This window comes from Ostrea edulis, chromosome 10 (genome assembly GCF_947568905.1).
Source record: "Ostrea edulis chromosome 10, xbOstEdul1.1, whole genome shotgun sequence".
In the NCBI taxonomy this organism is placed as follows: domain Eukaryota; kingdom Metazoa; phylum Mollusca; class Bivalvia; order Ostreida; family Ostreidae; genus Ostrea; species Ostrea edulis.
The window spans coordinates 6044455-6068450 of NC_079173.1; the positions used below are offsets into that span (position 1 = coordinate 6044455).

A 23996-nucleotide genomic window follows, 5' to 3' on the forward strand; every position below is an offset into this window, starting at 1 on the left:
GCAGTGATTGTTATGAAGTCAATCACCATTACCCAATGCAAACTACATATATGTAACAACTGTGTCACTTTGGTCTGTTCACAGGTGTCTACTTTTCGTGATAATGTATTCAGCCAATGCATTAATTTTTTCTCAACCCAACAATTTAACAAAATTCTTGGCAAAATTTAACAATATTCAATGTAATGCTCCAGGTGGACATGTTGTGACCGTGTCCAATTTTCGTGCAGTCCGTTGATATCACACATCGCTTGTCAAACACTATAATTGATTATTTTTTAAGTGTTCCAATTATAGAATGGTCGCTATGATAAAGTATCTAGTGCAAACGTCATGACATTCAAAAATTATAGTCGGATATTTTACATTAAATACCACTAATTATTTTTTGTGGTCATAATAATATACATGTATATGAAATAGAGATATAAACGACGTCATTCTTGATTAGAGCACTTCCGTGGTACATGTATGTAACAGGCACCTGTCCCGCCGACACGTATGCGACTTCTCCAAACTTATAACATAGAATGGGCTCATAATTAACCGATAACCAGTGAGTTGTTAAAGGCACACTTTGTGATATTTCAACCCTACATGTAAACATGTATACAGACAAACCAGTAATTGTCAAATTGAGTGAATATTTAGTCAAAACTTTCAGAAAAAGAAGTGATGTTATAAAACTGCAAAAATCATTATAGTTAATTATTCTTATGTTGGTATAATAATGATATTGTCCATGTACTTGTTTATGTACATCTGATTCGCAATTCATATATGTATGTACTCGTTTCCCCAACATGCCACGTGTAGTTTGCAGTCCATGTAACCTGTTGTTAATGTTGTAATCTTTCTTATTTGAAAATTCCTTCTTTTTAAGCTGTCTTGCTGTTATGCCCTCTAGGCCCAAAATTGGAATAAACTTATATTATCTTAAGCCCCGTTCACATGCCCTGATTTACTCACGGGATGCAAATTCTGCATATATGCAAAATCTGCACCCGGGTGTAAATTTGAGCATGTGAACGCAATTGCATATATATATATGCAAAAGTGAATATGCATATGTGCAAGTATACACCCGGTTGTAAATATGCACCTACTCAGACCAGATGCAAATTTACTTTTGCACGTGTGTATATTTACTTCTAGTGAATTTTTCGTTATGTGAACGCATACACCGTATACAACGTCACACTCGAGGAGTCGTCACTGTGGATCACAAGGGATCGGCTCCGAAGAGGAGCAAACGCAGTATCACCGAATATGATATCGCTTTTCTCATAAAATACATCGTATTTCTGCAAACATTATATTGTATAGAGTGTCGTAGACATATTTAATCTTGATCAATCAAATTTGTCACCGAAGCCTAGTCAGTAAGGGAAAATCCTCCTCCTCAATCGAAAATAATCCGCCATCTTTATCAAATTTCAGAAACATTGCCATTTGACCCTAATTTCTTAAGTACCATGTGAACGCTTAGCAAATATAGTTTAACACACGGGTGCAATGTTTGAATATATGCAAAATTTGCACCCCGTGAGTAAATCAGTGCATGTGAACATCTATTCGTAATTACCATGAAAATTATACAAGTTATAAGATATATAGCGCACTATATCTCTCCAATTAATAAAATTGTCGTACAATTACACTACAGTGTTTTGTTTTTTCTTTTTTAGCTCGAAAATGTTAAACACACATTTAAGGGGGGGGGGGGGCAACACTCGAGTTCGATAGAAAATGAATTACATTTGCCTATTTCTATGCATTTGTAGTCCTAAAACATCAAGTTATATTACCGCGAATATATTGCGAAACATTGTGCGTGTCCCTCCACCCCACCCACCCGAAAAAAGATTATGCGTTTATTGCAAGGTAATACCACCGTCAACATCAATAATGCAACACGTAGGAGATGACCAAATATTGTTTATTTGTGGTTTTCGCCCCATTAAATATCATTCCTGTTTAGACGTTACCAGATGTAGGTGAGATGTAAAGTTTCGACTTCTGCATGAGGCTCAGGGCCGTAACGGTAAAGGTTCTTTAACGTGCCAACGTCTACCGTGACATCTATTTATAAAGTCATAACCGAAAGACCCGTGATTATCACTTCTGAATGTCAAGCGTTTGGTGAAGAAGTAATCACTACTTATGTTAACGTCTTTGGTTTGACGCGACCACAGCACGAGCGAGGCTCGAACTCACGACCTCCATGTCATGAATCAAATCTAACCACTGAGATCACGTGATTAGCAGATAGTAAAAAAAATGACGGTGATACAAAAGTATGCATCTAGTCTGTATAAAGTTAGAGGTTCCTCCCATTCTTTGTATACTGGTATGTAGGGTGAGGCTTTGTCATGTACCCCACAGAAAACATTCATCCCAAAATCATGATTCCTGAAAAAGAAAAAAAAATTCAATGATTACTGTATGAATGATCATTTCCTGTAGCTCTAGACAGGATATGGTTTGAATACGTAAACTGTTTGACAAGCCGTCCCTCCCCCCTTTCTAAATTTGTTTAGGGTTCCTGAATAAAAATAAGCTGTTACTCGTCTTAATAAAAGAAGAAAACAAGCAGAGGGACGGGGTCAGACTTCCCGATGTCCTGTATCTGCAGACTCCACACTTGACATTATTGTATAGAAAGTTTCTCTTGACTTACATATTTCTGAAAATAAACCGATAACCATTTCTCCCACAAATATACTACCTGATCGTATACGGTAAACGCTCTAGAGATTAAATTACACCAAACACAAGGTCTGAGCTTGTGGATAGAAAGAGTTTAAAATTAAAATACCCCCCCCCCTCGTTCTAGAATGTGAAAGTTTGCCGCCACGTGATGGAGAAACCTTTCCTTATCTATCAGTTGACTAGACACATTTACATTTCAATACATTTATTTACAAATGTGAAAAATTGCTAATTTACAAACAATTGCTGTAGTTATACATACACATATTTACATAGAATATTTTTTTCCCTCGGTCTACTGATTAACACCGCTAAACAACGACCCGAGTGGGGTACAAACTGGTGTAAATATTCCGATATCTGGAAATTATAATTGAACATCCGTTCGCCCTTTCAAATCGAAACTGAAATTCACGGAACATTAATTATGAAAAGGTCAAGTAAACAGCTGTGGCGGATCTAATGGCGGAATTTGAGTAGCTGCTACCACCACCTAAGCTTTATTTTTAATCCGCCCCGAAACAGGTAACTGATTTGTTTGTCTAAAGACAAATTATGTCTATATATGTATTTCATAAATACCCCCTCCGTTATAAATGTATTAATTGTTTACATTAAAAAGTTTAAGTGGCTGTGTTAATGGAGTTTGGTTAATTTGCGTAAATGATCGCATTTCCCGTTTAAATCACGTGACAGGACGGAAGGTCTACATATATATAGTGGAGCTGAGCCCGCACATTAAATTCACTCATCATCATCAGGTCAATATACCAGGACGAGGCGGCTGTACAGAGGGCGTGTAGGATATTTACAGGTTAGACATCATTATTTTACAATACGCATTGCACAACAACTAGAATGTAAGAAATGTTTCGGAAAATTGTTTTAAATAAGTAAAATTATTAAGATATGCTTACCAGTGAGCATCTTAATTTCATGTAATTCAGAGCACAGAGGAGGAGGGGATATATATCTATATTAAACATGTCATGCTCTTAACATATTTTTATTTATCAAAATTGGAATAAGTCTCGCCAATTCTGTAGAAATTAACCCATTCTTCCTTTGTGTATATTTCCTGTATGCTACAAACAAGAATTCTGAAACCTAAACAACCATTTTTTATTTTGTGTAATACATGTACACAGCTTTTAAAGTCAAATTGGAAGATGCGTGCTTGTATCAAGATAAAACCTTGATACATTATCTATTACTAACAAATCAGCATTTAATGTAAATATAAATGTTTTAACCAGTTCAAATTAATATTAAAGCTCATTAATTTCCTTTATTGACAGTAAACTACTCGTGACCCCTGACCCCAGAGATGGACCCGCGTGCTCAGGACGTTCTACTGTGTGACCTCTGTGAAACTGACCCCCTACAGTATTGCTGTGAACATTGCGATATCAATCTTTGTACTGACTGTGTCAGTAAACATCTCTCAGATTCCTCTAAAAAACACAAAATCGCACCCTATCATTTACACAGAAAGTTTACTCCCAAATACTCAAAATGTCTGAAACACGTCGAAAAAGATTGCGAAATGTACTGTGAGAGCTGTCACATTCCTGTGTGTTCTACCTGCATCTCCTCAGGTAAACACAAAGGTCACGATATATCAGATATTCTGGAAAAACTCGGCTCTAAAAAACAACGCATACAAAAAGATTTAGAAGAACTCGAGAAGAAGATTTACCCCCGATATACGGACATTTCCTCCGCTGTCCAAACTGAGAAAGCCGAAGTAGAAACAAATTACGGAAAACTGGCCACAATTGCTGACCAACAAGGAGAAGTCTGGCATCGCGAGGTCACCGCCATTGTCAACAAACGGAAAGCAGACATTGTAGAGATAAAAACTAAGCATCTCTCTCTATTAGATAAACACGCGGATGAAATCACACACAGAATGACTGAAATCAACCAGGTCATTCTAGAAATGAAAAACATCCTGGACACCAATGACATCTCCTTAACATCAACTTACAAATCTAGAAATAATGAATTCAATAAACTGCCTCCTACAATCAAAGTTACATTACCAAGCTTATCTACTCCAACAATTAACACAGAAACACTTAATGAGATGTTTGGTTCCTTAACCTCACTCTCCGTTACAACAATCAAAGTACTGCTTGATGAGCCGCGCGTCACCGACACCATAGACACTGGGTATTACAGACTATACAGTGTTAGCTGTCTGAGTGAAGATCAAGTCTGGACACGCGGGTATAACAAAACCATGAAGCTACTCAACCTCCGGAGTAAACTACTGACATCAATACAAACCAAGTCAGGGAACGCACCGCGGGACATAGTAGTGACACAGGACGGAGATCTTGTTTATACTGACTATTATGATCAAACTATAAACTTAATTAAGAATAAACAGATACATACCGTGATCACACTACAGGGGTGGAGACCTCATTCTGTCTGCTGTACCGCGGCAAACCAACTCCTGGTTATCATGGACAGTGATGATCTCAAACAATCCAAAGTCGTGCGTTACTCCGGCTCCACACAGAAACAAAGCATTCAGTTTGATGATCAGGGTCGTCTTCTCTATTCATCTGGTGGTGACATCAGTGAGAACAGGAACCTGGATATCTGTGTGGCTGACTGTGTAGCTAGAGCAGTAGTGGTGGTCAATCAGTCAGGAAAACTCCGATTTAGATACACTGGTCATCCCTCTAATACCGAGCAATCATTTTATCCAGACGGCATCACTACAGACAGCCAGAGTCACATCCTGACAGCAGACTATAACAATCAGCGTATCCACATCCTAGATCAGGACGGACAGTTCCTCCGTTACATTCACTGTGGTTTACTCGGTCCATACGGTTTATGTGTGGACACCAGAGACAACCTCTTTGTGGCTGAGCGTGACACTGCTAAAGTGAAGAAAATCCAATATCTATAAACACAGCGTTAATTACACATCACTACACAGTGTTAATTACACATCTCTAAACTGTGTTAATTACATCTATCAACACAGTGTCAATTACATCTACCAACACAGTGTTGATTACACAGCTCTACACAGTGTTAATTACACAGCTCTACACAGTGTTAATTACATCTACCAACACAGTGTTAATTACACAGCTCTACACAGTGTTAACTACATCTACCAACACAGTGTTAATTACATATCTCCAGTGTTAATTACACATATACAAGGTTATGTGTTGATTAATGTGCAGGATTGGACAATGGTCGTTTCTACGATAAACGTGCCGGATTGGACCTCGAGTTTGGTTCAGGATTGGACCCTTTCTTAAATGCATGCATTTTATTTCTTACAGATCCAGTCAGGAGCGGACTTCCTTAAGCTTAAAAGTTGCAAGTGAATGAAGTGTGTTCTATTTTATGTCTCCTACTAAAACCATGGTTTTGACAAACCTAAAAGAGCACGTGGAGCAAGGAACTATCAGTAACCCGGAAGAGCCAGCTCGAAAATCTTAAAAGTGTTTGAGAATTTCACCGCGCATATGAATCTAAAGTTCTGCCACACGTTAGAAGGAGCCTTGTTCTCGAAGATCAACATGTTGAAAAATCTTCATTTTGCAGAATCAAATACATTTATATTGTATATACACATGTAGACCATGTTCGATTCCCAACCACTTAACATTTGTGATATCTGCATGGATTTTTTAAAACTAAGCATGGTTTGAGGTATAATAATTTCTTCAGGCATGATGGTTTACATTTCACAAAGCTGTTCAATGACAATAAAGACAATAAGATGTTGAGGTGTTCATGTTTTCAATACTTAACCATCTGTCCACATGCACTTGTGCCTTTCATATGTATGCTTCTGCTGAAACCAGTTTTGATTGTTAAAGCGGGATTTATTATCTTTTGAAAACTTTCCCTATTATTTTAATTCTAATAATCTTGAGTGCATATGTCGTGCAAGATATCGAGGCCAACTCATTTATAAGGATAATTACTTACGGTAAAGGTGTTTGTTGGAATGTAGTAAATATCAGCATTTTTTTTTTTAAATTTTCGTTTCTTGTAATTACATTGAATTCAACCTTATAGTGTATATTACTGATGAAAGAAAATAAATCACATCTACTAGATATACATGAAAAAGCATCTAGTAGACTAAACATTTTGCGTATGCTGAAATATACTCTAAATCGTCAATCATTGATAAAAATATATTTTTCTTTTATACATCCAGTTCTTTAATATAGTGATTTAGTGTGGGACAATTGTACTGAAAGAGAAGCCAATTTGCTAGAAAATATGCAGGTTTCTGCAGCACGAATTATTACGGGAATGAGAGTAAATTCTTCCAGATCAGCACTTTATGATCAATTAGGGTGGGACACGTTATCAACCAGAAGAAAAGTTCATAAACTTCTTTTATTTTACAAAATAGCTCATGGAATTGCTCCCCACTATCTTCAAGAACTTTTGTTACCTTACTTTCCTTCACAAAATTTACATAATCTAAGAAACTATGACAACCTAAGGTTTATTTTACCTTAAGGTAGGACATCATCATACATGAACAGTTACCTACCTTCAACAATCAAACTTTGGAACGAATTACCTACTCACATTAGACAACTCCCCACTCTTGTGTCGTTTAAAACTGGTATTAAAAACATGTGTTATAGAAAACCAAATAAATTGTTTAATTTAGGTAAACGTCGACTAAATATTGTTCATTGTCAATTAAGAAATAATGCTAGTAACCTAAACTTTGACTTACATTGTCATTTTCTTCGAGATAATACTACTTGTGGTATGTGTGTTATCATACTGAGAATGCATTTCATTTCTTCTTTGAATGTGTCCAGTTCTCAGAACTAAGACTTAATTTATTTGAATCTATAGATGCAATGCAGCTGCATGTTCCTATATCCTTATAATTATTACTCTGTGGAAATGAAACTCTTAATTTCAACGATAATGCAAAGATCTTCAAATTTGTTCAAAATTACATCTTTCAAAGCAAAAGACTTTAACAATACATTTAAAATATGTATTTGCAATGCATTTATCTATTCTCTTACTAGTATATGTATTATGTATTTAGCTTTGAACGGTAACCCCCCCCCCCTTTTTATGTTTACTTGTTATCAAAGTTCTTCTTATTTTCTATTAACCATCTACCTTATTTTTGGCATTTTTCTGTTTTTGTTTGTTTACTATACATCTACAATACACATTTCCCATGTTATCATGACATGCTATGTGATACATGATACATGTATTCTATCTTCATCCTTTTGAATTATGTATTGATTTTTATATTGTCAATATTTATCATACATATTGTATATATACTCATGTTCATCATTATACATACATGTAATCACCTTGTACCGTATTGGAGAAGGTCTATATAGGCTACAAGCCTGCTGTCAAATCCATTTATGTTTCATACATAATAAAATATTGTTTAAATTAAATTAAAGAAAATAAAAAGGATATTTTCTAAGAAATTCGCAATATCACTCCTGTAGCTGAAATATGAACCTAAATGAAAAGCAGTTTTGTCCATGGTGTTTTTTCTTCTTCAATATTTGCTGCTCAGATGAGAGGTTACTCTTCAATACAATTTTTTCACTAGTTGTTATCAGTTCAATACAAACATAATAACATTGAAATGCATTTAATAACAAGTAAAACTTAAGAACACTTCGGATTCAATGAAATGACAAGTCAACATGTGTAAAATGCAATGTAAAAGATTAGTAGTATCTCTGTAAAACAAAGGATAATACCGTAAAAATAATCGTTTCATAATGTGCATAAACGGGTATGCATTTCGTGTATTCAGAAAACAATGCATTTTGTTTTTACTTCATGTTTCTTTTATAATGTGCAGAAGCGTGTGTTGCACTGGTCACAAACGAAGACAATTTCTCTGATTGATGTTTCCTTTTTACATGCCTACGCAATTCAGAATTGGTCTTGAATTCCTCATCACAAATTTCGCACATTCGAAGTGTACCCATCCCATGGAATGAAGTTCTAGAGCTTGGTACCTGATACAAAGGAGAAAATCTATATAACAGAGTTTGGAATTAGGGAATATGTAAGCGGGTTAATATTTTTACAGAGGATTATAAAATGATGATGATTTATCACGTGTTTTATAGGTCAAAATGGCCTTATAAATCCTGGATACGAACAGTCAACGTTACATCTGTCGTAAGCAAATATTGATGATTCATGCATATATTTGCTATATTGGTTGAATTTGAAGGAGATTGCAAATGGATATTTTTACAGTAGCAATTGTCGTCGTTGGGAACTTAAACGACGATGTAATTTGATAACGGTAAAAAAAAAAATGAAAATACACCATGGTCATGTTGGAAATGTCTGAGAATCTAATAAGCTACATTAATCAAACTAAAATATGATAAAGTGAAGTCGAGATTCGAAAATATAAAGGATTTTGAAAATAAAGATAAAAACCAAATTGAGGTCCAATCCGGCACGTTTATCGTGGAAACGACCTTAGTCCAATCCTGCACATTAGCAAATGATCAAGTTAAGATATCTATCTAACCAAGGCAATTTAAGGGACAGATCGTAAACACTGGTTCAAGTTTTCATCAAAAGATATGTGCAGAGTCTATGAAAACATGATTGGAAACATCTTCGCCCGCTTCGAGTTCTATCGAGGCAGCATCGTCAACTTCGATCAATGAATTTACAGTTGCATATGTACATGAGTAAGAATTCTAACAACCAATCAACTTAATAATGCCTCCCTGGCCAGGCAGTGTTTTAAATTTATAAATTCGTCGTCTAATAAGTCGGTGAAATAAAGATTTTTAAGAGCCTATCTTTGTTTGGAACTGCCGTCTGCCATCTTGTTTTGTCCAGTCCTGCACATTATCATGACAGTGGTGATGATCGTATGCAACCTGAGATTGTGAGTATTGTTCTGTAATCATGCCTGGTGATAATGTTATATACATGTATCCCATCAAGATTTTAGTATTATTTTTTGGTACGCTGTTTTTGGCTATATTTAGCTCTTAATGTCATGGTTATTTCGGATTTCAAACATTTTCGTTGAGCATCACTGAAAAGACATTATTTGTCGAAATGTGCATCTGGTGCATGAAAATTGGTACCGTATAAATTTTACATTATAACCCTTGGGTCGAGGCCTCTGCTGGTGGACTGTTAGTCCCTGAGGGTCTCTATAGCCCAGTAGCTAAGTACTTCGTTACTAGCTGAAAAATACGGATGTATATTTAATTGCTGTTATAAAATTTAGAAATTCATTTCAAAATTAAGGATTATCTCCCTCATGCATAGCTCTTATCCATGGACGAATTTGGCTTCACTTTTTGGCACGCTGTTTTTAGCTATATTTAGCTCTAAAACTTCATAGTTATTTCGGATTTCAAACATTTCGGTTGAGCATCACTGAAGAGACATTATTTGTCGAAATGCGCATCTGGTGCATCAAAATTGGTACCGTATAAGTTTTACATCCACACACTATGTGAAATATTCCGAAAGTGACGAATGTGAATTAAAAAAGGGAATCATTGTCTTTATAATATATATTTATTCTTGTGATACCCCCTTCATGAATGGCATCATTCATTTGAAGAATAACAAAATACCAAAATTAAGCACAGAATTGTGAAGGTCGTCATTGTCTTTCTTAACACCTTTAACAAACATTGGTATTCCATTTAAGTTAAAACTGTATCCTTCCTCAAGCCTTGGGAGTGGTACCTGAAGAATCACTTGCCTCCCATCGATTACAAGGCTCACAACTGCTGTTTGGCTGTCTATTGTAGATGTACAAAGGAACTCTCGATTGGCAGTTGTCAATTTCAAGTATGCCTTTTTGGTTACCTGAAAAGTGATTATATTTTAGTTACTAATATATATATATATATATATAATTTGTTTAATTTTAACGTTCCGCTGTTTCTGACGTAACGTCGCTATATTACTAAATGTAAAGCTTCTGAAGATTTGAAATGAAAGCGCTAAAGCTTTACTAAACGTCTTCGTGTTTCATTTTTATTTTTTACCTATATATATATATATATATATATATATATATATATATATATAACACCATATAATCATAATTAAATGTATATGAGAATATATATAATAAACACACTGAATAAAGCTGTACAAATTACTAATATGCTGTTCTGATCAATATTATAAGACATGTATTGAACTGCATACATTACAAATAATATGCCTACAACTTATCTGTTGCTTTTATTTGACCAATGTGTTTTGTCACTAGTCATGCTTGATTTATTCAAAACAGAACAAAAAAGACAATCTGACAATCATGACAATATACATATTTGGACATGTTAAAATTCATATTGATATAAATTCTAAATTTAACAAAAGATACACTTGCAAACACATCCTTTTCATGCTTTTTGAAAAAGAAACCATGCAAAGGTCAAATTATAGATCTATTCTTCATTCATCCCTAAAAGAATATTAATTAGAACAGCAAATACTTTAATGATAAACTAAATGGATTAGGAAGTGTCATCATTATACAGGACAATGTCATTGGTGCTTCAACATTCTATTATTGCGACTAATAAGTATAATAAGGAATAAATTTTAAACAATACACACATATTGTTATAGTTTGATACATAACATCTGTAAATCTATCTACAACACTTTTGAAATTCCCAAGAAAATAAGTATAATTGTTTAATAATCTAGTAATATAACTATGCATGTGTATAAATGTAAAAAAAAACAACAACAAACAAAAAAACAAAAACAAAAAAACAAAAAAACAAAAACAACAAAAAAAACAACAAAAAAAACAAACCAAAACCCGGTGTAAGCCTTTTTCATATTGTAGATATTAAAGTAAGGACAGCTGTTTGTTTGTTTGATTACATAACAATGTAAATTGTGTCAGGACTATGGCATCACAATGAATTGACATTTTCACATGTGTATGTACATGTATTTAGGCTAGTCAGTTATCTGGTTAATCATAATACCCCCCCCCCCAAAAAAAAAACTTTTGCATCACTGTATATATACATGTAAGAACATACCAGTCTGTATTACGATTCAGAATTTCTTTTAGAGAGCCAAATGTCTTTCCCCTCTCCCATATCTTTTAAAATATCAGTGCGGTCCTTCCCATATTGCTTCGTTTACTGAACAATCAATAATATTTGGGTCTTTCTTTCAAACATTTTAAACATGCGGGTTTCTGTTGGTCCACCATTTTTAATCATGTGATAATAAAATTTATGTCACGTGAATTGCAAATAGTGCGGCTATATCAAATCTATCCGCCTAGTGCATCCGAGGTTTTTCGCGAAGCTCGAAAGGCCGAGTAGTCCGAGGTTTTTCGCGAAGCTGGAAAGGCGGAGTAGTTCCGATTTTTCGCGAAGCTAGAAAGGCCGAGTAGTTCCGATTGAGGCAAATCTGTTTACATGTAATATCAAATATATAATATATATTGTTCTAAATCATGAACGTAGTCAAAGGTACAATAGACACAACGACACCCCCCTCACTTTAAATTATTTGCATAGCGATGTCGCTCAATCAAGGTACTTTTCCTGTCTGAGGATGCGTTGAATAATGAATACCTGTTCAAATATTTCACTTTATATATTGCAACACAGACGATTCAGTGATGGTATACTTTATATATAGGAAACACTCAACAGGAACCGGTAATTTTGTCTGTCATAATGACTTAGTGGTCTGTACCACAGCATCCCTAGTTGGAAAAAATCCCTACAGGAATCGGTAATTTTGTCTGTCATAATGACTTAATGGTCTGTACCACAGCATCCCTAGTTTTTAAAATAAAACATAGAAACTGGTATGTTTGTCTGTAGTGTACATGTAGCAATGATAGTAGTGGCGTGTATCATACCACCAGCTTTTATTTGGGGTGCTATGGTGTAGATTAGTACTATTATTACAAACAAAATTACTGGTTCCTGTGTTTTTATTATGTGTGGTATACCCAGTGGCGGATTTAAGGGGGGCGCAGCCGGCGCGCGTCCCCTAAAATTTTCAATTTAAGGTAAATCGTGGTATCTCGTTTAGAAAAATGTACTAAACGATAAAAGAAGCAATAATTTCTACCACTCCCGGAGAAATAAATGACAAAACTTTTTGATTTCTTGAATTACTTTATTGGGAGAACTTAATTTTTTCCAAAAACCCTTAAAATTTGCGTCAAAATGGCGCCTTATAAAAATGATAGAAAATAGTACAAATGACCAAATAGGAGACATATTTCAAGCCCTATAAAATCTGTAAAATACAGAAGCTCCCTGGACATCCACTAGGGCTTTGCCCTGGACCCACTGGAGCCTCATGGCGGCCCCCACACCCACTGCCTCATAAAAGGGCGTCCCCCGTAACCACGATTCCTGGATCCGCCTCTGACACCAACACTACTATTATTACAGATAAAATTACCGATTCCTGTGTTTTCTAGTCCTTCAGATTACATACGGCATCAGTTATGTATAGAAAACTGGGCATTTTTACAAAATCACCACTTATTTAGAATCATCAACACAGAGTTTTAACTTGACACGAACGATTTGAAAACAAACAAAAAACATATCGTAATATAGAGAAATATTTTTATCTATGACAATAAAAATTCCGACACATTTAAATAGTATCAATAGAAAACCACAATTATAACATCATCAAGTGTTTCAGCAGAATTCATCTTCAAGTTCTTCGGTCCTCAACAGTCAACCTGATTGCCATGCGCAAACCTGGTCTCTCTTGCGGCAATGAGACTGAATGAAACAATCCAAATCGAAATAAGCGTCGGAAGAGGTAAGAGGTGGTGGTCTGTAACTTATACCTCTGCCGGCTTCCGCAGTAACTGCTGGACAAGACGAAATCTGAAGATGGTGTTCCACTAAGTTAATGCATAAAATCTCCACATAGTCTGCAAATATATATTGAAAATTCTTTATAATAAAGAAGGCCATGGACCACATCGTTCACCTGAGTTACCTTGGCTCATATTTAAATATGTTTCCTATATATTCGCATGTAAAACTTTGATTCCTATTATGGCCCCAACCTTGTCCAGAGGACCATGAATTTTACAAAATTGAGTATGCACATGTCAGGAAGCTTTCATGTAAATGAAAACTTTTCTGGCCAGTGATTTTTGAGAATATTTTTAATGATTTTCCCTATATATTTGTATGTAAAATTTTGACCCCCTACTGTGGTCCCATCTTACCCTCATGGACCATATTGTTTACAAACTTCAATCTGCACTATGTCAGGAAGCTTTTGTGCAAATGTAAACTTCTTTAGACCAATGGTTTTTAAGGAGAAACTTTTAAAAGATTTTTTTTCTATTTATTAGTTATGTAAAACTTTGATCCGCTATTGTGGCCCCATCCTAACTCCAGGGCTCATGAGTTTAACAAACTTCATATAGTTTTCAGGTAAATCTCAGCTTTTCTAGCTCAGTGGTTCTTGAGAAGAAGATTTTTAAAGATTTTTCCTATATATGTGTATGATTGTAAAATAATTTTAGTCACTGATTTTATTGATGTGTTCAGTGTGTGATTTGTTGGGTCATGAAGTACGGCGGCGTAGAAAGGCCAAATAAAATAATATTCGCTCGGACGAACTAGCAAATTGTTCGGACAATTTAGTAATTCGTTCGGACACATAAGCAATTGTTCGAACGGAATAGAATTCGTTCGGACAAAATACTAATTAGAATTCTTTTGTGTTGAAAATATGAAAGAAACATAAGATAAAGATGGAGTTACTGGAAAAGGTACAGTTAAATTTTACCTTATTTAGCACAGTTTAATAACATTGTGGTAAGCAAGAGAATACTTAAAATAATCCTTTCATACGCTCAACTGTTTAGACGAAAGCAATATTCTGATATGCTTGAAGTGGCTTTATTCACCAAAGGAAAAATTGAGACATCAGACAAACTTCATGGATATAAATCAATGCATCTTCAATGTATACAGTCCGGGTATACCGAGACACAAGAAACTTCTCTCCTAATAATAAATAAGTACAATTTATTTTCCTTTTTTTTGCTTTTATAAACAAGTTGTATGATCTCTTCGTCGGGCTTTACTTCTTTCCTATGTATATTTCATTAAAGTTAGATTTACAGTCTTTTCCACATTATTTTATTTCATATACAACTCATTAAATGGTCACTTTTGAGTGATTCGTGTGATTCTTACTATCCTCTACATTAAAGGACATATCTCATGTTTTCAAAGTATACAATATTACATGCATTTTGTCTTCTATATGCTTATAGTAATTAATTCTAATAGTTCGTTCGCTGAAATTTTGCGATAATTAACCACAATACAGACTTAAATCTAAGCCCCGATTTCAAAAAGTCAAGTTAATTAGGTAGGTAGTCACGTGGTACAGTGACGTCACATGCGCCCTTCGGATTGTGAAAGTACTGCGAGATATGATTAAAAACTCAACTTTTAGGGGCCTAATTAATTTACCATGGGCAACATTTAAATCAATGTTGATAAATTGTCCGAGTTTTATATGTGTTCGCCACCAGTGCACACATATAACGATGTAAATACCCAAATATAGCGAGTAAAGCGTGTATGAAATCGGCAAAATTGTGAGTAAATAATGTTTATATGGGTCGCTGTCTAAAGTAGTTTTAGGCATAAAAAGAGTTAATTTTGCTGAAAAAATGAATAAGTTTAGAAACATGCGTTGTGTCCTTTAACATCAACCTAATTACCGATAACCAAAACCGGAGTTTCCGATAACATTTAAAACAATCAACCGGATTTCCGATAACGAAATAGAATCAAAACTATTGCTTGTAGATTGACAAAACTTGTTTAACGGAAACTGACCATATGCTACATTGTTGACAGTAAGTAATGGTTGATTAATTGCAGAAAAGTCGGACTGCATTTACATACAATAAAAATTGTGACTAAAATGCCTAACAAAATTGGTAAAGTCTACACTTGTAAACTTCCTATTCTTCTACATCACCACTATAGAATACATCAGCGCATTTTACTTCACTTTTAATATTTAAAGATCAACGCAAACCGGTTGTCGTGTCTTAAAAGAACGTCAATCACAATGATTTTGAGCAAATGAACATAAATTGCCTGTCAGAAACCACTTTCAACCGAATATCCGATAATAACCAAATAACTGTGTGTGACCGGGGTGTATGCTAGGTTGTGACCGGGGTGTATGCTATGTTGTGATCGGGGTGTATGCTATGTTGTTACCGGGGGGTGTATGCTAGGTTGTGACCGGGGTGTAGGGTATGTTGTGACCGGGGTGTAGGCTATGTTGTGACCGAGGTGTAGGGTACCGAAGCGGAAATATAGATGGTTGGTGTTCGATTTTGCATAATATTTCAATTTATGGATATATTTCGCAGAAAGGTATATGGAAGTAAGCATTAATTCGGGAATATATGGAAACAAATATATTCATTGTACACTTCCCAGTTTTATCAAACACCTCAACACAATTCCGACGATGGGGGCAAGTTTGACACTACCGAGTGTCTATGATCAAATACCAGGGTAAACGCTTTGTTTTATTGTCACCTTTATATGACCAATGATTACGTGTAATCTGTATAAGCTTATGCATGTGCTGTCAGTGAATAAAACCAATCGTATTCAAAGATATCGACGAAAACATAATGTTATGCACAGGGTGTATGCTACATGTTGTGCGCGGGGTGTATGCTACATGTTTTGCGTGGGGTGTATATTACATGCTCTGGAAGGGGTGTATGATACCAGATTTCTTTTACGCATACGTGCGGTATGTCATTCAATATTTCAGCAATCTGATTGTAGTAGATTGGTGCTTTATATCTACCGTAAATAAAATAGTTTATTGAATGGATAGTTATCAAATATCGAATCAAAGTTATGTTCCTTAAAAAAATTTAAAATCTATATCTATAGTTTCCAGAAATAATTAAACATGACTTCCATATAGACACCCAAAAGAACGGGTACACGAGTACCGAGTTATCCCTTCAGTCAATCAATCAATCAATCAATCAATGCTTTATTCTCATAAATGTACAGTCATACATTACAGAGAGGATAAATGTACAGTCATACATTACAGAGAGGATAAATGTACAGTCAGACATTACAGAGAGGATAAATGTACAGTCATACATTACAGAGAGGAGGTTGGAAAATACAAAATACTGCATATACAACATGTACAGGAATAAATATTTTATACTATGTACAAGATGGAGAAACACTAATTCAACATATGAACATTACCACGAGACCAAGTTATATCCTAATGAAATTATTAAAGATACGTAAGGTCCTAATTCTCCTTTACAACACATAGAAATTTACATAACTTTTGAAGCAATGCAAGATTTGTTGATGTAAACAGTTTGTGGAATTTTAAAATATTTGGATTCTTTGTTGGATTTCCAGACAATAAAGCTTTTCTGGCATTTGTTAAATTATGTTGTTTACATCAAAAAATGTAATGATATTCGTTTCCTACTTTGTTTTGATTATATAAATAACAGAAACATTGACTTCTAGGAGTATTATTCCATCTCCCATACCCAATGGGTAGTTTAAAATTATTAGATCTAAACTTACATAGAATTAGTGCGTATTTTCAAGGCAGAATATTGAGATATTTTTCAAATATCAGAGAATCTTTGACAAGTCTATAATTTAAACATTTGGTAGAAAGATAAATATTACTCCTCCACACTTGAATAAATTGGTCTATTAATATTCTTTTAACTTCCCGTTTTACCCAAATTGGATTATATAGATTATGTTGTCCACAAATATGAGAGTCAACACTCATTCAATATATTTTTTATAAATTTTAGCCATTTGATGTCTTTTTTATCAAGTAAATGATATATTTTAACGAACAATTAATCAGTGTTATCAGAGAAATGAAATTTCGCTCCAAAACGCTATCATTTCTATCTTGACTATTACTAGAAGAGGGTATCTCCCAAGTTTCCCCATATATCATTCCATTTGTTGTCTTAGTACTCAAACTCAGTATGTATTTACAGAATTTTAAATGCAATTTTTCAATAAATATTTTTTTTGTGAAACCCCATATCTCGCATCCGTATAATAATATTATTGGTTGTATCATTTTGTAGACTAAGTACAACTGACAATCAATAGGTAAACTGTGTTCTTTACATCTTGTAATGATGTTAACCATTGCTCTTGTAGCTTTATCAAATATTTCTTTTATATTAATTTTAAAACTTTCGGAATTTGTAAATGTTATACCAAGATATTTGAAACTGTCTACAACTTCTAAATTGGAATGACCATATGTGAAGGAGAGGTAACTCTTATTTGTATGTCCCTTGCTAAACATCATAATTTTAATTTTATTTGCATTGACTTTTAATTTCCAGAAGTCGCAATAATACTCAAAGCCATTTAGAGCGTTCTGCTACTTTTCAGGTGATTCGGCAAACTCTATAGTGTCATCAAAATATAAAAGAATTAATAGTTTTTCGTAGATGTGCAATTCGTTCAAGAACATTTCGGAAATATGTTGTAAGCCTTGAACATTATTTGTTTCTAAGAATGATTCCAAGTCATTTAAATAAATGGAAAATAGAAATGGGGATTAATTATCAACCTTTCTGACTCCCAGTTGCCACGAAAATGGTTCTGAAAGATTACCATTAAACTTTATTTGTGCTGTTATTCCATTATACATATCATTAATTATTCTAAAACATTTTTTGATCATAAGCCCTCGGGTGTGATCATTAGCAGGTTCACTTGGAGACGTCATCACCTCAATACTGCATCAATCAGCTGGACACAATAACACAGTGACTCTGAGTAACTGTTGTTTCTTCTATAGGTATCTGTATTCTTTCGTTTTAGCTTCTTTTCGCTTCAAGGTAACGCAAATGATTGCAAATTGATAGTGAACAAATCGGTATCTGTATTCTTTCCTTTAAAGTAATAATTATCCAGCTGATTGTCTTTTTTTTTCTTTTGTACACAGACGCTCAGTTACACGCACATAATTCATTATACAGAGCAAATTAATTAACATAAAACATGTTACTTTTTAGTTACTGAATTATACAAAATACAAGGTATGGAGTTGACGAGGTTCTATTTTTCCAGGGCGCCATTACAGCAGAGTATTAATCTACCTTTGTCTGTAGATAGAAATAGTGAGTATTTCAAAATGAATGTTTACGGCTAAATATTCAGTTATCATATAATCGTCGCGCATTTTTCTCTGTTAAAGGAAGAAAGAGTTAAATTTGGATTCTATAACAAATCAGCTAAAAAAAATGCACACAACTTTTATACATCCCAACTCCAACCCCAGTCTCAAATAAAAAAAAAAAGAAGAACTGACCCCCTCCCCGTAAAAAAAACAACAAAAAAACAAAACAAAAAAAACTACAACACCAAAACGACGGATATGTTCATTTGTCTTCTACAAGAAGAATATCATTAATTCGGATGGACACTCCCCGAAATGTATTTAACCATTAAACTACTTCATATGATGAATAACTGTTGGGATTTGTTGAAATGAAGGTTTCTTTTTAATATATAAGGCACATGGCAAGTGATGTTAACCTTTACAAAATGACCTTGATTGACCCTTCTCTGAAAGCCATTACCTTATAACTTATCTGGGTGATATATTATTAGTACCTGTTCAAAAACTGTTGAAATAAGGCATTCTTTCCCTATATACGTGTAAGGTATATGTTCTGGGTGATATTGCCTTGGTCCAAAATATCAATAACTGTTCAAATATTGTTTAATTGAAGTATTTTTTAAATACGGTATGAGGTGTATGTTTTGAGTGGCCTTGATATTTATAAAATGACCTTTCTCCGAAAGCTATTTACCTATCACTTATTTGTGTGAAGTATGATCAATACCTGTTCAAAAACTGTTGCAATAAAGAACCCTTTACTTTATAAGGTCTATATTCTGAGTGACCTTGACCTTTCCAAAATGGCCTTGGTCCACATGGGAACTTTTATGTAAAAAAAAACCTGTTAAAATAAGGAACATATATATGTTCTGAGTCACTTGACCTTTCAAAAATGACATTAGTCCACAAGTCCATATCTCAAGGAACATCAGTGATGATTTATGTCAATTTCTGATGAAAGGCTTAGAAGATATGAGCTCAGATGGAAGGACAGAGGGACATGACGGCGACTATATGCTCCCCCGAAAATTTTCGGGGAGCATGTAAATTAATACATTAATGCTAATCTTTTGTGAAGTACGTCATTTTTATCAATCAATTCATTTAGAGAGATATCTTATGCTATTTGATGTTATCCTGCTGCATGTAGTTGCAATTAATGGAGCGGTTTGAAATACATGTAGATGCAAATTGATACGGTACCGTAGGAGATGCAGGAGTCCAGGGGCCAGTTCCACAAAACTATTTTACGACTAAAATCTGTCTTCAGACCAAACTTTGTCATAAGATCCATCATATAGCTTGTTCAGAAAACTGTCATATCTTACGATAATGTTTCAGGGACAAAACTGTCATATCTTACGATAATGTTTCAGGGACAGAAACAATGTATTAGACTATATGGAGGATGTGGACAGCATTGATAAGCCTCGTATAACGCGACATATAATCTTTATGATGAACTCAATATTCGTTTAGAATATCCCGTAGCTAACCTTTTCCTACTTTCGCTGTTTAGACATGTCCACTTCTTCATTTCTTCCCCCGACCGGACATAATCTGTTGAATTTACAGCAATGACTCTAGAAGTGACATCTCCCTAAGTTAACATTGAAACTGTAGTTTTGTTTTAAAAACAAATGTCTTTTCATTTTCTTCAACTCGTCAAACAATACTAATACTTCAGCAGCAGAAAAGTTTGGACATCGTTTCATAAACATCTTAAATCTTTTGACACCGATTTGTCTGAGCGTATGCACACAGACTTCGTAGGTGCTATGTATGTGGTCACAAGTAAACGTATTTGAATACCGATTATTTATTGTTTGTAGACACAAAAGCAGTGTTGGGTAAATCTATTTCTTCACGGTTTTATGTTTTTTGGTTACTTTTCGTACTATTTTTTTCATTCAGTTCATGGCTTTTTCACAGAGGAAAGCTATTGCGCCCAGTATACATGTATGATCGAACACGCGTGCGCGTTTTGTTCGATTAATGCGACGTTCATTATAAATTCGCTTAAGAATTACCTGTTTCTTTAGTTTTTCTTACCCATCTACATCCTTGTTTACTGAATACCTTTTTTGTATTCAGTATATTATTTTGTTGAATAAAACAAATACGGCGTTGTTAACTTCTAACAAATGCATCAATCCTGTTGTCGTTTTATCTTTATATTTCAAATTAGTTAAGCAAATTGTTTTATTTTCGGAGGAGAGGAATGGGAGAGAAAATGAAAGATATATCAGACTTTGATATAGTGTTTCTATAAAAATATCATTCAATGTTTTCATTTTTCTATCAAAATTTCTGAAATCAAATAGTACACAAACCGAGTGTAACTTTTGATATACAAAATAAAGTGTAAGTTCAAGATCTATCTTAAGATTTCTTGAAGTTAATATAGTTTTGTGAAACTAACCCGTTTCTTAGATCGTCATAAGTCAGATCTTAAGAAAATTTTACGATCTATCTTATAACAGATCTTAAGATAGTTTTGTGAAACCCGGTCCTGACCTGTACGAATCGTACACGAACCCCTTGTCATTGGTTTTCTCAATGATCTTCATCACAGGATCCTTAATCCTTAGGTTACAAATGATAATACTTCCGAATCAGACTGTCAGTTCCTTAAACAAATATATGTCATCAACATAAAGTTCTATCTTTTATATACTTTTACTATTGCCTTTAAACGTTAATATAGATCATCCTAGATATTCTTGCTCTTCTTTGCTGAACTAGAGTTCAGCTGGACCTGTCATTACGGGTGAAGTCGATAGAGTTGGAAACAACATTCTATTTCAAGAATGTCCGAAATACAGATTGTCCAAATCTTTAAATTCGCGACAGAACTTCATCTTTATGATTAATTTTCCTACAGATTACGACAAAAGATGGCGAAACATGAAAATGAATGTGGCATTTTCTCAGAATGGATAAAAATATTGAGGTTATTAAAGAGCACGTGATAAATACATCAACACACAAGTCATGCCATCAATCCTTCTGTGTTAAGCGAACCAATTAGAAAGAAGAACTAGACACGTTATAGAAGAATAAATACATTAACACACAAGTCATGCCCTCAATCCTTCTGTGTTAAGCGAACCAATTAGAAAGAAGAACTAGACACGTTATAGAAGAAGAATACATTAACACACAAGTCATGCCATCAATCCTTCTGTGTTAAGCGAACCAATTAGAAAGAAGAACTAGACACGTTATAGAAGAATAATATATTGGTTTCAGCTGACAAAGCTTGTGATAGTTTTTACTTTATTTGTACGGCGCAACTGTATTTGTAAAGGAACTTGGCTTTAATTCTACACATGATAATTGACGGATATCTTCGAAATCACGCTTCAAATTTCAACAAATTTAAGGTAAGGCGTGCGAAGTTTTATCATGTCTTAAACAAAGTCATATTGCATATCGGTATTTTCAGTAGGAATTAATCTAAAATTCTATTCAAAAACATTTAAAAACAATATTTTCTGTGTTATTTTTTGGCCAGATACACTTGATTGTGTGACCTTGCATTTTTTAGATCTTTGTATAAAAGGGGTACTAGTGTTATAAAAACCGACACAGGGGAAATTTATGGAGTAAAGAGGTAAACGAGTATTACCTAACAGATTATATTATTTGGTAAAGAAATTTTAATTGAAAACAGAAAAATAGCACATCTTAGATCTTGAATTAAATTTTAATTGGTTGCCATGGCAAACAAAAACATATCGAGCAACTTTACAAGGTCTACGTCACACAATTTGAAGGATATAAAAAGCTGTACGCTTTTTAAGTTGGAAGAAGAAACATTGAAACACATCTTCTGAAAACGTGTAAATGTTTTTTAGATACTTTGGAAATTTATGTTGAAGAAAATACAAATCTAGTTTTATATTCCAAAATGACACATTTATCAGGATTTCTAGATTCAAACAAATACTCTTTTTCTATGGATAGCTTCTACTGACATATTGGCTGCTCGTGTGTGGCCGATGGTTTCAGCCTAGAATTCAAAGTTAATGAAATGAAAAACTGCAGACATATGCGTCCCATGTAAAAATATATTTATACTTTAGCGCATGTATTTGAAAACACGCTTTATTTTTTACAAAATATATGAAATTTGTTGAAACTGGGTATGACCAATAACCATGGGATATCACCAACAAACCTCAAACAGCCTTTTAAATTTGCCATACACGTGTAAAACTATAATCGGCATACATCTATTACTAAAATTGAAATTTTGACACAATATCGAAGCGAATGGTGGACGTAATGATGCTATTTCAAAGAAAGAGTTATTCCCATTTAATCAGTAATGAATGACACAGATTCATTCAAGTGAAATTTATCTGAGGAAAGTATCCAAAGGTCCGTGTTTGCCCAATTCTCTATTTTGTATTACTTATATAGGAGTTATCATGTAAAGGTGTACGTTCTATTTAAAGTTTTCATAAAATTATGACTCTGAACTTTTGAGAAAATATCATGAGAAGGTTAAATACCCATGTACAAAAATTTCTGATAAGTGGTGTAACAGAGATGTAAAATCTAAGAATACATTTGGAAATTGATATCAAATCGATGTGTGAATACCCCTTGACATCACTTCCTGTCATGCAAAAAAATGTGTGTGATTTGTGATCGTGAAATATTTTCAATTTTGGTAAGTTTGGTTCAATGAGTACAGCTTAAAACAAGTCAGTGATGTAACACTGATTTCACAGATAATTTTCAAAACAGAAGGATGGGATGTTCATACACAGTTCATGCATACGTTTCAGAAGGCCGGGTTGTCTTCACTTCTGGTTGAGTCTGTCGTCTTCAATAGTTAAATATTGTTGTGTACCTGGTTGTGTGCGATTCAACGAACAGTTATTTCCATAATAGGCCTGGTTACATATTAGAGGCATGTAACTATAAACAAAATGATCCCAAAACGTAGCAGCTATCATGTCCCGGGAAACACGACATGATTGGTCATTACCATTTAAAGACATGCAACTAACTCACGTAATACGTAA

The 23996-nt window shown here is 34.2% G+C and overlaps 1 protein-coding gene across 1 annotated transcript; it reads left to right on the forward strand.

Annotated features, from left to right (window-relative positions):
* Positions 1–3413: 3413 nt before the first annotated feature.
* Positions 3414–8552, forward strand: LOC130050905 (E3 ubiquitin-protein ligase Midline-1-like). The gene is made up of 2 exons (XM_056151755.1): positions 3414–3526; positions 4011–8552. The coding sequence occupies exon 2, from the start codon at positions 4040–4042 to the stop codon at positions 5639–5641; it is 1602 nt and encodes a 533-aa protein (XP_056007730.1). The 5' UTR covers positions 3414–3526; positions 4011–4039; the 3' UTR covers positions 5642–8552.
* Positions 8553–23996: the final 15444 nt, after the last annotated feature.